The sequence below is a fragment of the Chiloscyllium punctatum genome, chromosome 7 (genome assembly GCF_047496795.1).
Source record: "Chiloscyllium punctatum isolate Juve2018m chromosome 7, sChiPun1.3, whole genome shotgun sequence".
Lineage (NCBI taxonomy): Eukaryota > Metazoa > Chordata > Chondrichthyes > Orectolobiformes > Hemiscylliidae > Chiloscyllium > Chiloscyllium punctatum.
The window spans coordinates 117,432,978-117,451,806 of NC_092745.1; the positions used below are offsets into that span (position 1 = coordinate 117,432,978).

General features: G+C 44.4%; 1 protein-coding gene across 3 annotated transcripts; it reads left to right on the top strand.

Moving 5' to 3' along the window:
* The first annotated feature begins 401 nt into the window (after positions 1 to 401).
* On the top strand, positions 402 to 8,837 carry barhl2 (BarH-like homeobox 2). 3 transcript variants are annotated; one of them, XM_072574714.1, is made up of 6 exons: positions 402 to 556; positions 921 to 976; positions 1,701 to 1,884; positions 4,416 to 5,018; positions 6,512 to 6,737; positions 8,175 to 8,837. In XM_072574714.1, exons 4-6 carry the CDS (start codon positions 4,463 to 4,465, stop codon positions 8,464 to 8,466), a joined length of 1,074 nt encoding a protein of 357 aa, XP_072430815.1. In that variant the 5' UTR covers positions 402 to 556; positions 921 to 976; positions 1,701 to 1,884; positions 4,416 to 4,462; the 3' UTR covers positions 8,467 to 8,837. The 3 variants fall into 3 exon arrangements, with proteins under 3 accessions (XP_072430815.1, XP_072430817.1, XP_072430816.1); XM_072574716.1 differs by lacking the exons at positions 402 to 556; positions 921 to 976; positions 1,701 to 1,884 and adding an exon at positions 1,914 to 2,094; XM_072574715.1 differs by lacking the exons at positions 402 to 556; positions 921 to 976; positions 1,701 to 1,884 and adding an exon at positions 3,379 to 3,420.
* The last annotated feature ends 9,992 nt before the right edge of the window (positions 8,838 to 18,829 follow it).

Below are 18,829 nucleotides of genomic sequence, written 5' to 3' on the forward strand. Positions count from 1 at the left end.
CAGGAAATGCCCCTGGGATTGTGGATTTGTCATCAGCGGGATATTAATAAGCAGTAATTGTTGATATACTTGTGTTGGGAATACCGGCGCTTTGTACGCCAAGGCGCAGTGGGCCACTGGCGCTATTTTAGGAATACGGGCGCAATTTGCGCCAGGAGACTTGGTGTTGTCTCTTCTAAATGCTGGATATAGGAATTACACGAGCAGTGTGTGTGCCATAAGCCGACCTCTGTTTTAAAGATAGCAGGATAGGACACATATAAAATTCAGTATCATTTTATACTAAAATTATACAGAAGAATCAATTAGAAATAATATTTTTGAACAAACAGTAAATTAATATTTTCCCATCTTAAAAACAGCGCAATCACCAATATGTGCAAATTGGCTCTACATAAAAATTCGTTCCAAGCATCACGGTCAAACATAATTCACTCTAAATATCAGAAACAATCTGGCCTTACGCACCAAACCATCATATATAGTCATTTTGGATAATCTTAAAAGCTAAACAGAACTTTTAAAAATAAGCTTCCTATGTTACAAGACACAACAGGTGCGATATACAGTATGGACTATATCTGTGTGCTGTGCGGGCTGTTGTAAATTGGACATGAACATTAGTTTTGATTAGAGAACGAGAGAATAACAGGATTTATAGTGGCTGAAATAGAGCTCCATTTCATCCTTACTGTTAATGTTTTTTTGTGGATTTTATTTCAAATGCTGAAGATTTTATTGAAAGAAGCATGCTTTATTTCAAAAACGTTAATTGTAACTTTCGTATCTCTGTGAAACCCATGGAAAGAGAAACGCATACAGTACTTAAAATATAATTGTTAAATCCCCGCAGGAAACTAAAAAGCGACTAGCAGATCTGATATATCCTAACATCAATCCTTGTACGTTTACCTCTATAGGTTCTACAACGTGGTCAAATACCAGTCAACAGACCAGTCCAAAAGATGTCGTTTTGGTAAGTCCAGCGTTCGCTCACAATTGTTATTTTTTCAGTCAACAGTTAGTATTCGTCCACAAACTGATTCTCACGAAGGCTGGATATTCACACAGGTACATAGGATGGATTTGACAGAGGGGTGAAGTTACCTCACTCCCAGCGTGCCATTTGGAACTGCTGTTCAGTCTGGTAACTGTGCAGGCTTTGTATGTATCGACTTCCAATGCAGGTTTATAGTTCCGTAGCCGCCCAACTTCTCTGGTAACCGAAGTTTTGCAGATCTATCACTTCAACCTGTGCTGGCAGCCAGTTATCAGTAGCTTAACATTTTCGGATTACGACAATCGATACCAAAACGCAATCCAATTGTTCACTCGGTTCAAACCATGTTTGAAAATAATGATACCAATAAAATACTTGGCTGAACCGACTGATTGTAGTGAGGTGATGCTAAAGTTTGCATCTCTTCAGTCCACAGCGAATTCCGCCAAGGCGGTTGAGTTGGCCGCTTGAACAGATTCAACAAAGGCGGCGAGATCAACTCTTCAGGCGCGGTGCAGTTTCGCCGGCTCTTAGTTACACACACATATATAAAAAAAACAAACACTTCGATTAATTATTTATGCGGATATTTTAAACATTGATTTCCCCCCACTCCGTGCCTTTGAGTAGTTGTGGTGTTAAAAAAAAACCTCTCCGATTGATCTGTGTCCGCCTACGGTTTACTGTTTGCTCGTGTCAGAAATGCAGGCGCTGAGTGAGAACACATCGTCACCTATGGCATGTCGTCACCTATGGAACCGGCACAGAGATGTCCAAGAGCTGCCGAGGGTGAATTAGACCCCAGCACAGCCACTTCACCATGCGTCCAGTTCTTACCAGGATCAAACATGTTTGAGATGAGGAAGCTGCAGATGTCCATACAGGTATGTGTCACGTCGCGACAATAATACAGAGAGCAATAAGCAACTTGACCCGGGAGTCGGCCTGGGTCAGGCTTTTTAAAAAGGCTTTGGAGTGTTGGATATCCAGGATACGTCGCTCGCCGAGCTAAAAGGCACATAAGACAGTAGTGTCGGATAGATACCTCCTGAATGCAACTATCCAGAGAAGAGAGAGGTGGAAACTGACTTGAGGTATGCTTCTCAGCTTTATTTACTGCGTGGAAAACTCAAATTTTTTAAAGAAATGTATCCTTCACTGCTTACAAACCATACTTTTTTTTTTGCTTTTTCTTATTCAAAACAATATTTCTACTTTCTGTCATAGCTGAACAGACACACACACGCGGTTATGTACCTACAACATGTAGAAATGCTCAGCACTATAATCTACAAGGGATGGGGAACCTAAGTGTAGTCGTTATGTATCATTCTAGTGTGTATTAAGAGTGCAGCTAGTTTCCCTGTTTATGAAGTGGAAGACTATTTGTTTGTGAGGTATTTAATTTGTCAAGTACGGAATTCGAGGGAGAAAAAATTACGAACGACAACAGGAAAACGCTATGATACTTTAGTCGGAAAAGTCCTCGATATGAAAAGCTGAAGTAACATGCAAGTCCTCAAAGTTTGAATCATTCATTAGCACCTTATAATTACCCTGCTAATTAGGTTGACACAGTACTTAATCATGAGTAATACGGCGTCATGTCACTGGCACTTCTCATCATTCTGACATTCAACAAGAGTCAGATTTCAGAGCATACTGAAATGAACACAAGTTGATAGTCTGAGATAGTAGTGGAGTAATTTCACCCATCTCCAACCTCCCAGCCACCCCCACCACTTTTTTTTTGGCAAATCTGCCAAAAGGAAATGTTTTGTTTTTGTCTCTCTGTTTCGGCACAAGGCGTTTCAGAAGTCGCTTACGGCGGGACGGTGTTTCAGAAACAATTAACTTGCAAAGTCGGTCAAAGAGTGCAGGATGAAACACCGCAATAAATAAAGGAGCAATTAAAGAGACGCACGCACACGTCTCCAGCAAATAAACAGGATTCGAATAGAGTGTGGGCGAAAACTCAACATGAAAGGAAGGTGATTAAAGAAATGTAGCAAATTGTACATGTATTTATTATTTAAAAGTCCGACAGTTTAAGTATTGGAATTCACGTGCGACCTTTACATCAGTTTAAACGGCAGAGTCAATGTGCAGGCAATGATATCAGATGTGCAAAATTTCAAGATGAACAATGACTACAAGAACCGCCTGCTATTTCTGGTGTATGTGTGTGTGTGTGTGTGTATCCAGGATTGTTACATTCCCACTGCTCCTATGGAGGCAGGATGAGACCGCAAACCGTCCACACCTCCTCCACTCCCCCTCAGCTCCCCCCCCCCCCCCCCCCCAACACACACACACACACTCCCCAAAAAACAGTGGCATTTGGTTCTGAAAAGCGAACGATTTCCCAGATAGGGCGGACAGTATTTCTTCAGTACCTGGTTTAATTGGCTCTGAAACGGGTAAGTCCCAACAATCAAGGTGCCCATTCGTCGGGGGCAGAAGATTATGCAAATTGATTTTAAAAAAAAATATTGAATGTACAGTGGGAATATGCAGAAAGGTGGTCCTTTGCGATTTACTCCCTCGGTTGTAAAGTGGGACAATGTGCAAATGGATATTGATAACACGAGGAATAGTTTAAATTGTCCATTTCCCCCTCCAGTCCAAATTCGCCTTTTGTTTAGGGGAAAGGCCCGGACAATGGCCAGTGGGTGAAAGTGTTACTTTAAAACCTGTCCTTTTTCCATGTGAAGTGAAAGTTAGAGGTGGCAGCGAGAGTGTGCGAAAATGCAGCTTGTGGATGTTAGAAAATCGCGGACGGTTGACGAAAAGGCCATCGCGGCCTATTCTAAATTGACAGGATAAAACACGGTCCCTGGGATTGGTTTGCTGCTCGAAACGTCAGCCGGGTAGGCCTTGGCAGACCAATAGCTGGAAAGATTCATAAAATATGCGCTGGATTATAATAATAATAAAAAAAATGACACTCTGCAATAGCCCGTGACGTCGGGTTGGGAAGGAGTTGTCGCCTTGCAAAAGCCGTTGTAGTTGCAAGAGAAGCTTGGCGCCTCTGAGTTCCCCCTCATTTCATCCTTGCTGCAACACCTTAACTTTCCAACAAAGTTGGCTCTCACTGCCGAGTTCAGTCCTCGTGGATTATCCCTTCCCCCACGCCCCCCCCCCCCCCACCACCTCACCCTCAACACCCCTATATCCTAACGTGAGAAGTTTGTTTTGTTTTTAAAAATCAATGCAACGCTAGCTTTGTGTAGCAAAGTTTCTGACACGTGCTCTTTTTCCCTTTTCAAAAAAAATGATCTGATGCTGTAGGGAAAATAAGGGAAAAGGGTGAGCTAACCGCCCCCCTCCTCTACACACACACACACACACGCACACACACTGATTATCAACGCTTGTGATTTTTGAACAGCTTAATCGCAAACTCTCATTAAAGTCCTAGGCGGTGATGAAGACCCGCTCTTAACATTGTAGGGACCCGGGATGGAAGGATCCAGCGGCTCCAGTTTTGGAATAGACACTATTTTGTCCAACGGTTCCAGCAGCCCGGTGCTGGGGAACAGTGATTTCCCTCACGGTGACAGCAGGACTTCGGATTTCCGAAACCAAAATTCGCCGTCCCCGGGCTCAGAGATCGACACAGTGGGCACGATCCCCCTCTCGCCGATTTCCATGGAGCAAACAGAGGTGCATCTCAGCGCCGAGAGCCAGCGCCATCACCAGCACCAGCAGCAGCAGCAGCAGCAGCAAAGTTTACAGCCGCCTCCTCTTCCTCCTCCACCACCACCACCACCACCGCAGCCACAGCAACTGGCAGGAGGCAGCTCTGTCCCCAGGACTTCCACATCTTCTTTCTTAATTAAAGACATTCTGGGAGACAGCAAACCGCTGGCAGCCTGCGCCCCTTACAGCACCAGCGTCTGTTCGCCCCACACTCCCAAACCAGAGGCTGAGCCTTTCAGGCAAAAGACGGAACCCGAAGAGGGTAAAAACCGGGACAAGCGAGATGACGGTCAAAGCGACAGCCTCAAATGCAACGGTGAGTTCTTTCTAGCGACCTTCCTCAAATAGATCTCTGTCTCATGCAGAACCGCGGCCGCTTGCATTTTTCCTCATTCGCAACTCGGTTTTGGAAGGATTGCAGGAAGGGAACTGTCAGGTTTTTTTTGGGGGGGGGGGTGGGGGGAAATATATCTGAGATCTTCGTTAGATAACACGAGGGCGGCTGAGAGGTTACTCCGTAGCTAATAATGATGCCGACTGTTTTCGTTCAAACATTTGCTTCTGACTGGGTCGCTGTCACCTTTGTTTATGCTGGTTTCTGCCAGGGAATTGATTGACCAAATAGGCTGTATACATACATTCCCTCCCCCTTTGCAAAACTATTTGAGACTGGGCGCATATGTATTTGCCAGCCGCGAGCACGAAAGAAGGTTCGGAGATTGTACCCAGGGAAATGCCAACATGCGATGCAAAGGGAAGTCAGGCCTAGCTACTTTTTTTTAAATATACCTCGCGGAACCTTAACGATCGTGTCTTTTCACTTGAAATTATTTCTGTGTTTGATGCAAAAATACAACTGCGATTACTGATCCGAATGTGGGATTACTCAGTGCAGCAAATTATACAAGGTTACCAGTTTTCGATTTTCCAATGTTTTGGGGAGTAGGGGGAAATGGGATGGCCAGAGATTGATATAATTGGCCGTTTCTCCTGGAGATTTAATGTGTCAATAGTTTATAATATGACAAGTGAGGAAAGTGTGCGATTAAAGAGAATGATCTTGAAAAAATACTTAATCCTCTTTAAGACAGGATGATCATTTGCAAAACACTGCTAATAATACTTTATCAGTATCGGCCATTTCTGTTTGTTGTAAATTGTGTGTAAATGAAAAAAAAAGTCTTTTTCTTATAATTCATTCAGTGATTACTATTAGCATAATAGAGGGGGGAAAAAAAAACAGATGCAGGGTCTGGTCTGGCGAATTTTTCTGTCCAAAGCTCCCTAGTGGGTCAATTAGGGAAGATTATTGTTCTTCCTGCAGGGAAGATCATAGTGCGCCGCAAAAACTGGTACAAATAGAGATAGATTGACATATCGATTTCCCAGCATTTCAGAAAAAAAACTCAAAGTTGACAAGTAGTATCCGGAATTCTTAACGATGCCACCAGTACGTGGAAACCCACTTCAACCTCTTAAACACAACAAGCCAGTTATAAGTTTAACTCCCGTTACATGGAGGCCGCTGGTTTGGGGAGAACTCTTGACATTTATTTTGTTTTCTGCAGTGTAAACACGCGGTCTTTTTGAATAATAAAACCCAGACATTAAAAACCAGCATCAAATATTGCTTTGGAACTCGCTCCTAATTGGGCCTGCACATCTACAACTGGCTATTTTACACATGCAAATGATATGCAAAATGGAATGCAGGGGAATGGAACTTTTTTTTTAACAGTCAGATTACAGGATGTTGTGTTGTGCTACCGGCCATTTGGATTCATGCGGTGCATTTGTATCTGGCGTTAGGAACAAAAGAGGAAGGCGACCGAGAAATATCGAGTAGCCGGGAAAGTCCGCCGGTGCGGGCGAAGAAGCCGAGGAAAGCGCGGACTGCCTTCTCGGATCACCAGCTCAATCAGCTAGAGCGCAGCTTCGAGCGGCAGAAGTACCTCAGCGTGCAGGACCGCATGGATTTGGCAGCGGCTCTGAACCTGACAGACACCCAGGTCAAAACCTGGTACCAGAACAGGAGGTACGTAAGACGTCCTGCTCCCTGTGATACCCCAGCCCTACAATCTGTGTACACAGCAGCTCCTCGGCACCCCATGCGCACTGGCAGCGACTGTGTATTCTATCAACTTATTGCATGTACAGATGGCCCATATTCTCAACGCTGTAGAAGGATTTTCACCCATAAACACTGTGTACTGGGACACCCGTGCTGACCACTGGCAACTCGAGGACTACATAGTTACGATTCAGTGCAAAACAAACTACATAGATACGAGAAGCCAACCGGCGTTAGTACTAGCTAGCACCAAACACGCACACAAACACTCCCGAAGCAATTTCTTTGTCGCAATCAGAACGGTTATAATGGTCGTCTATTAAACAAACACAAGAGGCCGTGAACAACGCAAGCATTTTCCCGGGGCTTCCCGTCTATTCCAAGCCCTGCAATTCCCATCCAACGCCGCCGTTGATACAGAGTCAAATTTTACTCTTAAATCCATCAAATTAAGATTGGCTCCTTTTATTATTTTTAGTTAGTGGCGCCTTAGCATTTTCTATTATACCTTGGAAGGCATTCACCTCGAATTGACGAGCCCACAATATTTTTGCGAGTGATGGGTTATTTTAGATTTTGGTTGCTGCTTATCAAAAAGAGCGAATAGTTTTATTTAAAGTGTGTATAAATTGAATTTTCGATACCTCGCGCTCGGCAGTGCCGCCGAGAAGCAATACCGGTGTTTCTAGCCCAGACAGTGATGTTTTAACTAAAGCACAGAAGAGGCAAATTCCAAAGACCTTTTTCCTTCTTTGCCCATCGGGATAGACACGAAATGTTGCATTCACCACAGAGTTTGGAAATGGGGCCGCAGTTTACCAACGATGCCACAGTTTTTCTGTCTCATTGCATACAGTTTCCAACCATGTTAAGTCTGTCAGCAAACCTTAACATCAACTGTTCCCAAAATCTAAACACGGGTTAGTGCATGATACCTTTTATTTTCTAAATTCCTTTTAATATTACAAGAAAATAAAATTGTTGTTAATCGCTCTGATGGAGATTTTCATATGTCACCGAATCACTGCTATATTTGTATCTGGAATTCCTCGTTCTATCTTGCACACGGTAATCCGACAGGCATGCTGTTTTTATTTCCTTATATTCTAATAAATCAAAGTTCCGAGCTCCTCAAATTAGATTTAAAGCAAAACGACTTGTTTTTCCCCTGTCTATCGATTGTTGTGGAAGAATTATGTTAAATACTCAGGATCAAATCTGAAATTATTCGACCCCTCTGCTTTAATTCTGTGCAAGAACTGCATTTTGCTAACTCCAAATCAATTCCGTGCCTGGGGATTTGATCTCCCATTCACCCAGGGATTATTTGCAAAGTGTAATTGCAAAGCCTTGCTGGCCATTCGTAACCATTTTTTGTGCCCCTTTCTGGCTTATTTTCAGGACGAAGTGGAAAAGGCAAACAGCTGTGGGACTCGAGCTCCTAGCAGAGGCCGGAAACTACTCCGCTTTGCAGAGAATGTTCCCATCGCCGTATTTCTACCACCCTAGTCTGCTAACTAACATGGACTCGACGGCGGCGGCGGCTATGTACATGTACCGGACTCCACCGCCTCATCCCGGACTACAGCGGCCGCTTGTGCCCAGGGTCCTGATCCACGGGCTGGGGCCGGCAGGACAGCCGGCTCTCAACCCCCTGCCCAATCCTATCCCCGGAACACCACACCCCCGGTGAAAAAGGAAAACCGGGGGGAGGGAGGGGTGGGGGACAGGAGGAGGGTGAAAACAACAAAACAAAACAAAAAATAGGACTGAAAAAGCCGCGAGAGGGACATAAAATGGACTCTGCCCTAATGTAAGAGAAAAGAGGGGGATGGAGTTAAAACTTTGCACTGATTTCTCATGACCTTTCTATCTGAACGTGGCATGCACCAGAATAGTGGGAAGTGTATATTTCAAGGACTTGGGGGTGATTTATGCGTATTTATTGTTTGCTGTCTGAGAAATCCCGGTTTGGAAGCGTCTAAAACATTAGTACAGTACATAATTTTTTTCTCTCTCTCATTTTCATGCAGTCTTTTCAATCAAATAAATACTTAGATCAAGTGTTTGATTCTGTAGTTTGCTTTCTGTCTTTTGAGCAACAATGTGAAAAAGAAAGTGTTGCTTTTAAAAGCAGGAGTGTGAGTGAACGTGTGAGCAATTTTAGTGGGGTTGGAAATGAAACGGTGCAATTGGGTTGCTGGTGAGATCTAATTAGAAAAGGGGGAGCGCCAAAGTGGTAAATCTGGCTGGCTGCTGTGGCTAAATTGCAAGGGGCTCAATCGGAAAGCTGGTTTATGAAACAAACTCCGGTTCGTCCACCGTCCACAGTTCGGCAGGAGTTGGAACTGCGTTGAGGAACAGAGTCACAGTTTCAGGCGGCGGATAACAGCGATCAGTTAGTTCAGCGGAGTTTGATAATTTCATTTTGGGAGGGAAGTTTGGGAGGTACAGATGCGATTAATCACCGATTTCTTTTTTTTAAGAGAGAAAAAAACCCGACTTGGCTTACAATATTAGCGCTACTCCCAAAACCTTCGACATTTAGGTCTTTCTAATGGGAGTGAGCCCAGTATCTTGTGGGTCCTCATCTTTTCTTTCCCTGAATAGTTAACAGCGCATCATAATGGATGGTTTGTTAGGGCTCCCTGGGAAACGGGATCTTGTCCCAGTCTGGCAGCTGTTCTGGGCAAGCATTAACGCTTGAAAGCGCGGCCTTCACCAGACAACAGGCGTAAGGCAGCTCAGCGGGAGCAATTGGAGCGAATATTACAAAAAAAAACGCTAGGGCCAGCATCTTCAAGGCGAGAGATCGCAGCCGTAATCTCACCTACATCTTCACCTAGTGCGCTCTTTAAAAAAAAAGGGAACCGAGTGGTGATGAGACCTCAGAGGATTTTGTTCCCCTTCCAACCCCCACCCAGTTCACCAGAACTTCGCCTGTTCTGGTCGTAATGCGCGGTGACTGAACCCTTCCCTGCTTCACTACAAGGACATAACGATCGAGTCACGTCCAACTCCTGGTACCGCCAATACCACGGGAAGGGAGATTCATTTTCGAGCGATGCTCTGAAATTGTTTCAAATATCGCGGTCAGGAGATAGCAACCAATGATCATCGTTCATTAAAGCAATTGGATATTATTACTATTGATGTACACAAGGGTATGATCACTCCCCAAACCTCAAATCATCAAACCCACCATCCCACCCTCCCACCCCCAACAGAGCCGAGGAATTTCCTCACTAATATAACCGCTCTTGTATCATTTGTCAAAGCGCGCGGCGCTTTCTAAATGAAGTTGCAGATTAAAAAGAATTCTGTTCTGTTGGGGACAGCAGTCAGTCTCTCTCTCTCTCTCTCCCCGATTCTGGGAGGGGTGGTCTTACTGGACCCCGGGAAAACACCGTGCCGCGGTTAGAGAGAAGGAAACCACGTTACACGCGAACGCGAACACACATTCGGAATAAAATGATGCCCCCGCTCCGGAGACCCGCAGTCGCATCCTGCTTTCAAGTGACGAGACTCCAGAATGCAGCCGCCTCAGGGCACATTAATTTTGGCTTTCCGTAATTGGAGGGCGATTTGCTGATTTCCCCACTAATAAAATCGCGTTTAAAACAAATTGAGCTCAGCAAAAGGCTTTAAGGAAAGGGACTAAGTGGCCCAGCCCATTTCATTCCACCCCCCCCTCACACTACCCCTCAGCCCCTCCCTCCCTGAACCTTTGCAGACACCTTGTCTCTATTTGAGGGGGCGGGGGAGGATATTCGATCAGTCCCTAACTGACCTGTCTTCGCTTAGAGCCAGTAATTAGAACTGACATGTCGGTTTAAAGTTTATCATGAGGGTAAACCGGCATTTCGGACGAATTGTTTCCATAAGCGCTTTCTCCCGCTTTTAGAAAACAAAAGGCAGAGTTTGTTTTGAGTCGGTGGGGTTTGATTGGAACGAAATCTTCCCCTTTTAACCGGACTTGGGCTAAGAGACTTCTCCCAACCGGAGTTTTAATAAATATCAAAACGAGTTAAGGCGACCGTCAACTTTTTAAAAATATTCATTTTGAGCTCCGAATCTCAGTAACAGTGATCCCGCATCTACAACTTGTACCTTTTAATATTAAACAGCGGCCATCTGATACAGGATCAATTTGTTACTGGATTTAGAAATCGCCACATAACCGGAATAATTCAGAGCTGTCACCAGTTCAGAAAGTTACTTAAATTGTTTCAGATTTAAGAAAAGTCAGTTTACATCTGCCGGACTGATCCTTGTGTTTCTTAAATTATTTTTAAACAAAAGACAAACTTTGAATATGAATTTAAATCAACCATTATTATGGGAGGGATGTGAAAATATATGAACATGAACACGCCAAATTAAACTGATGAAAATTTTCTTTACAAATTGTTAACATTGACTGCTTTCAGCTTGGCTGTATCCGTCGCTTTTTTTTTGTTTCATTTGCAATTTTGATAGTTTCGGATGATTATTGATATCAATGAATTATTTCAGGGCGGACTTTGTGTACTGCTTAAATTATTGCTAGGCTACCCATAGATTAATGCGTTCAAGTTAACGAGACATTTTCAGTCGTTCAGATTTTCACAAAGCTCCCATTACAGGATTCTGCACTGGGGCACTGGCAAGCGTTGAGAGAATTAACGCTCGTGTGATGGGCCGAACGCTATACCTCGTAAAGTTATATTAAGTGAAGCTCTATTTGTGTTGTTAGATAATCTGAGGCAAGCGCTTAATTTAAACGAGTGATCATCTGTCCCTCTGTGGTGTACAGCCTCCAACCCACCCTTCATTTCTGGTGAGTGCAAACGTTAGAGGCAAAAAAAGTATATAGTTCTGAACAGCGTGTTATACAATCTTATACAAAAAAAGGGCACGTATGTCTCAGCAAATCTAACACTAATGGCTGATTATCGTTAGGTGGGATAAGTTTATAATCCTTATATTAAATGATAAGACACAAAACACTCTCTCTGTTCGATCAATTCAGTCAGAAAAAAAGACATATCTCCGGGTACTGTCAAAACCTAACCTTTACCCGTCAGGTATATTGTCAAAAACTCCTGCCAGTTAGACTCACCTATGTTTTGATGCTAAAAGGTATTGGTATTTGCTTTAAATCATCAGTATTTAACTCAATCAACTGTTTTGTACAACCCGCAAGTTTTGAAACAGTGATTATAATCTTGATTTACAATTGAACCGTTAGATACCTACCAAATAATGTATTTGTCATACTGAATAGCAAGTTCCTGGAGAAAGTATGTTTAATTCAGGCTTCACAACTATCTCTTACAATTTAACTGTGGTTCAACCATTTTTGAAGTATTGAGGGAGAATAAGGAATGTGTACACTAGACAGGGTTTGGAGCCACCTCCCAGTTTTTTTCCCGACATGTTCTAACACACTTCCTGGGATAAGGTGAGACTTGAACCCATAATTTTGGGACCAAAATTAGGGATACGACCACTGCGGCACAAGCGCCTCGGAATTTGGAATATACAGAACACACCAGGATTAAGTTGTAACCGTAAAGTGAACTGTGGCTATAATCGAGACATTTTCCACTAACTGCATTTAGAAGAACAGAATATTCTGTATATTATCAAAGATTGGTGAAAGATGTCTATCACATTGTATTAATTCAAGCATTTACTTGTTCACAATGTAGAATAATGACATTCAAACCCAACTCTGAAGCGGTTGTAACAATCAATTATTATGCGACGAATAGTTTTTAATGGTCTAATGTGCACAACGTTTTGAGGGATGGAAGTTAAGTTCAATGTTGCATTCTGTTGAAAAAATGTAAAGAAGAAACCGATGGCGTTCATCTGGATCTGTTCTATGATGTGAAATTGGTTTTGTTACTTTGACAAAGTCGTGAAAGGCACCCTTGTAATTGACCAGGATAAATTCTTCCAAGGAAGATCCATCATTAATTTTCTGCTTTTTTGCCTTCATTCCTGTTCTTTGATTTCATGTTCTGCGGTTAGTGAATTGCCAGTGTATCGGTACCATTTTAAAACGTGCGGTTGAAATTAAAGCATGAATTGTTATAATTCTCAAATCATCACTTTCTCCTTTGTGCAATTTACCCAGTGACTGGCAATCGCACCCCATATGGTAAGATGATACTAAATCCTATTTACATTTGAAAAGTACCGATTATTTTGTTCCTTTTGGCTACAGCTGAGGAGTGGTTTGCCTCAATTCGGTGTGGTAAAGAAATTTAGATTAAATACTGGCTTTATCGCCTAAACCTTACTGTATTTACTCACAATGGGACTTTTGTAGATTGATTCAGTCGCCTGCCTCTCGATAAGCCCTGACTCCCCGGTCACGTTAAACTGAAGCTTTTGGTCAGGACATTGCAACACTAGCCGTTGAACCGTCATTGGCGATCGTTAGTAGACAGGCAGTGCTTTCTGCATTGAGATGTACAAAAAAAAAGATTATAGTTGTGTGTATTTTTGTGTTGTCGATCTGAAGCCTGGTGAACATCATCTCTTGCAGTGATGAACTTATTTCGACTTGTCTCAGTCTCTGACAATAAAGACACATATATTTAGACAAGTTCAACGAGTCACGGTTATTCGTGTTCAGGGATGTTCTTCCCTGGTTACTGGCGACTACTCGCTGTCACAGAACACATGTCTTTGGACAACTGGGACACGGATTTATATATAGGATTTTACCAGCCTGTAGCTTTCCTGTCTAGTTACGGATTTCATTATAAATATGTAAAGCCTTTTGTATCTTTGCAGATTGAAGTTTTCATGACTAAAGACGACTAGAAAATATGGCTTTAGCGATTAGAGTTCTTTCTTTCAGCCACAGGGACGCTCCTGCTGGTTCAGCGCTCAACCTGATCCACTCCTGTCTCCTCGCGTTTGTTGCGGCTTTCAGCGCGATCCCGGGAGTTCATCCTGACACCGATGGACGACTGGGAGGGTTGGGGTGCGCCGGAAGGGGAGGGAAGTTGAAGGGGGAGGGAAGGAAGTGGGGGAGAAGGGAGCTGAAGGGGAAGGAGGGAGGGCTGGAGGGAGAGAGGGTTTGGATGGGGGGAGGGAAAGGGGGGGGGAAGGGAGAGAGGGGATTGAGGAGGAGATGGGGTGGGAGGGGGAGAGGAAGGGAAAGGGGGAGGATGTTCGAGGGAGGAGGTGAGGTTGGAGGGGCTGGACGGGGAAGAGGAGGTGCGGGGGTGAGAGGGAAGGACGAAGATTGGGGAGATGAAGGGGGAGGGAGGAGGTTGGAGGGAGAGGGAAGGAAGGAGAGTGAGGAGATGAAGGGGTAGAGGGAGGGTGGGAGATGAAGGAGGAGGAATGGGGTGGACAGGAAAGGAGGGAGGAGGAGGAAGTGGTGGGGTGGGGAAGAGGTGAGGAGAAGGAAGGAGGAATGGGCAGAGAGAATGTTGGAGGTAGAGCAGGGGAAGGAAAAGGAGGCGTGAGGAGAGAGGGGAGGAAGGAGCAAGCAAAGGGGAGGGAGTAGAGGGGGTAGGGAGGATGATGGAGAGGGAGCAGGGAGTATAGCAAGGCATGTCGAGCATCTGGAATTCTGTACTGCAGAAGACATTGAAGGTCAAAATATTGAATGTTTTCAAAAAACACTTTGAGACTGTTTTTGGACTAAAGTGTGTATGGGGGAGAAAACAGGAATAGGGGATTGAGTAGATGATCAGCCATGATCAGATTGGATGGTGGAGCAGACTCAATGGACCAAATAGCCTACTCCTGCTCATATTATCTATGTTTTTGTTTCTATGGGAGGAGACCGCGGGAGGAGAGGGAGTGGGAAGAAGCAGACTAATGGAGAAGTGTGAGCAGAGGGGAAGAGAGGAGGAGAAACAGGGAGAGAGAGGGGAGAATTGGGTGGAGGACAGACAGTGGCGGGAGGAGGGATATGGTTTAGGTGAGGGGTTATGGGGAAGGGGTGTGGGAGTTGGGAGTATGAGGGAGGGCAAATGAAGGAGGGTGAATGAGGGAGGATGAATGGGGTAGGGAGAGGTAGAAGAGAAGTGGGCAGATGGGCGAAGGGGAGTGAACGTGAGAAGGGAGGAAGGAAGTGACAAGGTGAGAGGAGGGGAAAGGTGAGGGGGAGGAGAGGGTAAGAGGAAAGGAGAGGGGTATGGTGAGAGAAGAAGGTAAGGGTGAAAGTGAGGGGTGTAAGGTGGGGTATAAGATGAGGGGGTAAGATGAGGGAGTAAGGTGAGGGGCAGGGTTGGTAAGATGAAGAGAAGAGGGTGAAGGTGAGGTGGAGGGGGTAAGGTGAGTGGGAGGGGGTTAAGATGACAGGTTGGGGTAACATGAGAGGGAGGGTAGTAAGATGAGGTGGATGCAGATAAGGTGAGGGGAAGGGGTAAAGTAGGGGGAAGGGGGTAAGGTAGGGGGAAGTTGAGGAGATGGACTAAGGGGGAAGAGGAGGGGGACTTGAGGGGGGAGGAGGGTGACCAGGATAAGGTGGAGAGGGTAAAAGGGGTAGAAGGGGAAGAGAAGAGGAAGGGGAGAGATAGTGAGCTAGGAAGAGGACAGAAAGGGACAAAAGGTGGATGGGTAGGAAGTGTGGAAGCTGGGATGGGGAATGTCGTGATCAGCTGCTGTGGGGGAAGGGATGGAGGGGAATGCAAGGGATATTGGGGTTACACATTGTCAGGATGATGGGTAACTTGTCTGATGACACATGCACCAAACAACCCCACCTCTCTGTGGCCCAACACTTCAACACCCCCTCCCACTCAGCCAAGGACATTCAAGTCCTAGGCCTCTCCACCACCAACTTCTAGCCACCCGGCCCCTGGAGACCTCCAGGGACCCTCCAACCACACGGGATTAATGTGGATTTCACCAAGTTTCCTCATCTCCCCTCCCCCATCCTTATCCCAGATCCAACCCTCCAACTTGGCACAGCCCTCCTGAACTGTCCTGCCAGTCCATCTTCCTTCCCACTTATCCTCTTCACCCTCCTCTCCCTCCTATCAGCATCACCCCTCAACTGTGTCTACCTATCGCCTTACCAGCAACCTTCCCCCAGCCCCACCCCCTTCTCATTTATCTCTCAGCCCCCCCCCCCCCCCCCCACCAACTCCCTTGGCTCTCTTCCACCAGTCCCCTCCCCTCACATGCCTGATGATGGGCTTATGGTCGAAATGTCGACTCTCCTGCTCCTCGGATGCTGCCCGATCTGCTGCGCTTTCCCAGCGCAACACGCTTAAACCCTGATAGCAGTGAGCTCATACCAAAGGCCACTCAATTCCAAACTGAAATCTCAGTGGGGGTCTTGGCCTCGGAGTTTTGTTGTCAGGGAACACGAAAAGGGGAACAAAGTCGATGAAGGAGATACAATGTGTCAGCCACCTTCTCTGTGCTACTGGGCACCACCACAACCTGAAGCGACTGGAGGGGAAGCGATGAAACACAGATGTATGCCCCTTCATTTACATGACACACATTAACCGTAACACAGATATTCGCAGAGAATTGTCTTGTTCCCGAGCTTACACGAGCCCACGTAGGGCGCTTTAATTGCCACATTTTCAACCGAATCTTGGTGATATAATGGGGGATGTCTTAGTCATTACCTTAATGAGCTAACACCTTCTCTTCCCTCAGCCTACTCATTATCACGCCTCATGCTCCACTTTAAACGACAGCGACTTTTGTTAAATAAATGGGAGGCTTGAAAGTTTAATATGAAAAAAAAATCAGCTTTCTACATTACAAAACGCGAGAGTGCATAAATTTACACAGAATAAGCAAGCTTCAGTACTGAGGGGAGGGAGACATTGTTTAGCCTGGGGATCAATGGGGGGGGGGGGGGGGGAGAGAGAAAGAGAGGATCTCTCTTAATGACAGTCGGTTGCCCCTTCTCTTTGCTGACCCGCATGTGTGTGGAAAGGTGTCAGGTGATGAATTGTAAGGCGGTGGATCGTGAACGGGCGCACTTGCACCGTTGATGGATTTTTGAAATGCTTTCTAACAAGGTTAGCTTTCGCGTAAAGTGAGAATTGAGATTTCTGTGCAAAATGAAAGGGGTTGTGTGTGTGGCTGGAGTTGGGTTTTTGTTTCTGTCTCAGCACAATACATTGAATGTGCCAGGGACGATTACTGAGAGCTGGACTCGACTCCGAAAGATTTCTTCTGTTTATTTTAAGAAGATATCCGAGGTCATCGATAATGCATCCTCTTCTTACGACCGTTAACATAAAATGCCTTAGAATGGTTCAGTTTAAAATCTGGCTTCCAGCTATACGATTTCAATTGTGAACTCATTGTTAACAATTCATCATAACCGATTTTTTAATTTGATTTAGTATGCATCCACACTGAAATATTTTATCCTGCAGTAACTGCATTAGACTTGAACATTCAACATGAAACGGATTCCGAAATACTGATATTTCTACTTTCTGCTCTCGGCCTCGGGCTCAGTATTGTACACACACATGACCACGAGAAATGGAGAGCAGGGTTATATTGACCAGAAGCTTTAACTGTTATCTATACTCTGGAACACATATTTTCCCCGCCCTTTCTGGGGGGTTTGAAAGGCAAAATGAACAAAATAGAATTGATTTGGAATATGGATACCACATGCTATATTAACAAACACTTGCCAGTAAATGACACATTTACATACACATGATGTCAGCCGGCAATATTTTACAGCCTTAATTGGTTTGGCTGGAGGCATTGTGTGTCAAAATCGAGCGTGTTGCTTCCCTCGAGTTGTCCTCTTTCCCGGGAACAGGTTTATTCTTAACATCCGCCTGCATTTCTCTTTAATGTGGTGTCCATTCCGGAAGGAAGTTAATTATTGATGCCAACAGCAAATAAATAACACCAAATAAATACCTGTAAGCGACTGAGATATTTACACGGACATTGCTATATAAATAGTACAACTTATACTAAAATATTGGAATAACCTTCGTTAAAAAAAGTTCATGGCTTATCCAAGCAAAGTTACCCTTTGTGGAAATTTTATTTGCTTTGTGAATGAATTGCGAGAACGGTTTGACAGAAGCTTGAATATCTTTCTCGTGTCTTGAATCTACCAGGTAGCATGTTCGGGCTGTTTCTTGTTTTTAAAATTAATTAGTAACCTTTGTTTATTCGACTGGGGGCAAATTAAACACGTGAGGCGTTAAGCAGCGGTAGTTCGAGTGAATGAATATTTAGACATGACAATGGCAACTCAATCACTTTTGTTAAATCAAGAGATTTTTTTAATATAACGTTTACAACAGTCTGCATCAACACATTGACGTCTGCTCCTTGCTCCTGGACCTAACGTAGTGGATTGGAAGGGTAGGAGGAACTCCACTTAAATACCATTTAGCCAATGGAATAATTTAAACCCCTATTAAACTCGATGAAGTGCACTGAAACTGGGTCAAGGTGTTTAGGCTATTCCTGGTGTTAGAGTACACAATTAATTAGAATGAGCTTGCACCATTCATCACAAATTGGTATTAAATTGGCAACCGACCCAGCAAATCATTGTGGCGGAGATAATGGGGAATAGACAGAATGAGATTCCACTGACGCGTTAGAGATGTTCCTGAGTTCACAGGGAAGGCACTGACTGGGTTAAAGAATCATTCTGCTTCCAGCCCTGTGGTGGCGTCAAGGTGGAAGCAATGAAGGGGGAAACTTGTTGTTTGTGACTGCTCACAGAATTCCTAGCACTGAAATTGTTCGAAACGACCACTTATTTAAACATTTCATTGTTAAATATCCGCCCGGACAAGACGGGAGGCGCAATGGCACTTTGTTAGATCAACAAAAAAAAATGAGGAAAACCTGTATTGCCTTAGGTCCTCATCAAAGATCCCTACCTAGGGTAACAAGTGACTTTTTGAAATCGACTTTTTAGACAATTCAAGGATACGTTAACTCTTCTAAGGCAAAATATTCAAATTTATGATTCTGGTGATCCGGTCAATATTTCTTCAAAGAAGCAAATAAAATATTTCAAATTGCACCAACAGACAGTTGGTCCACTTTCTCATTGATTTTAACAAGCGAGTGCTTTT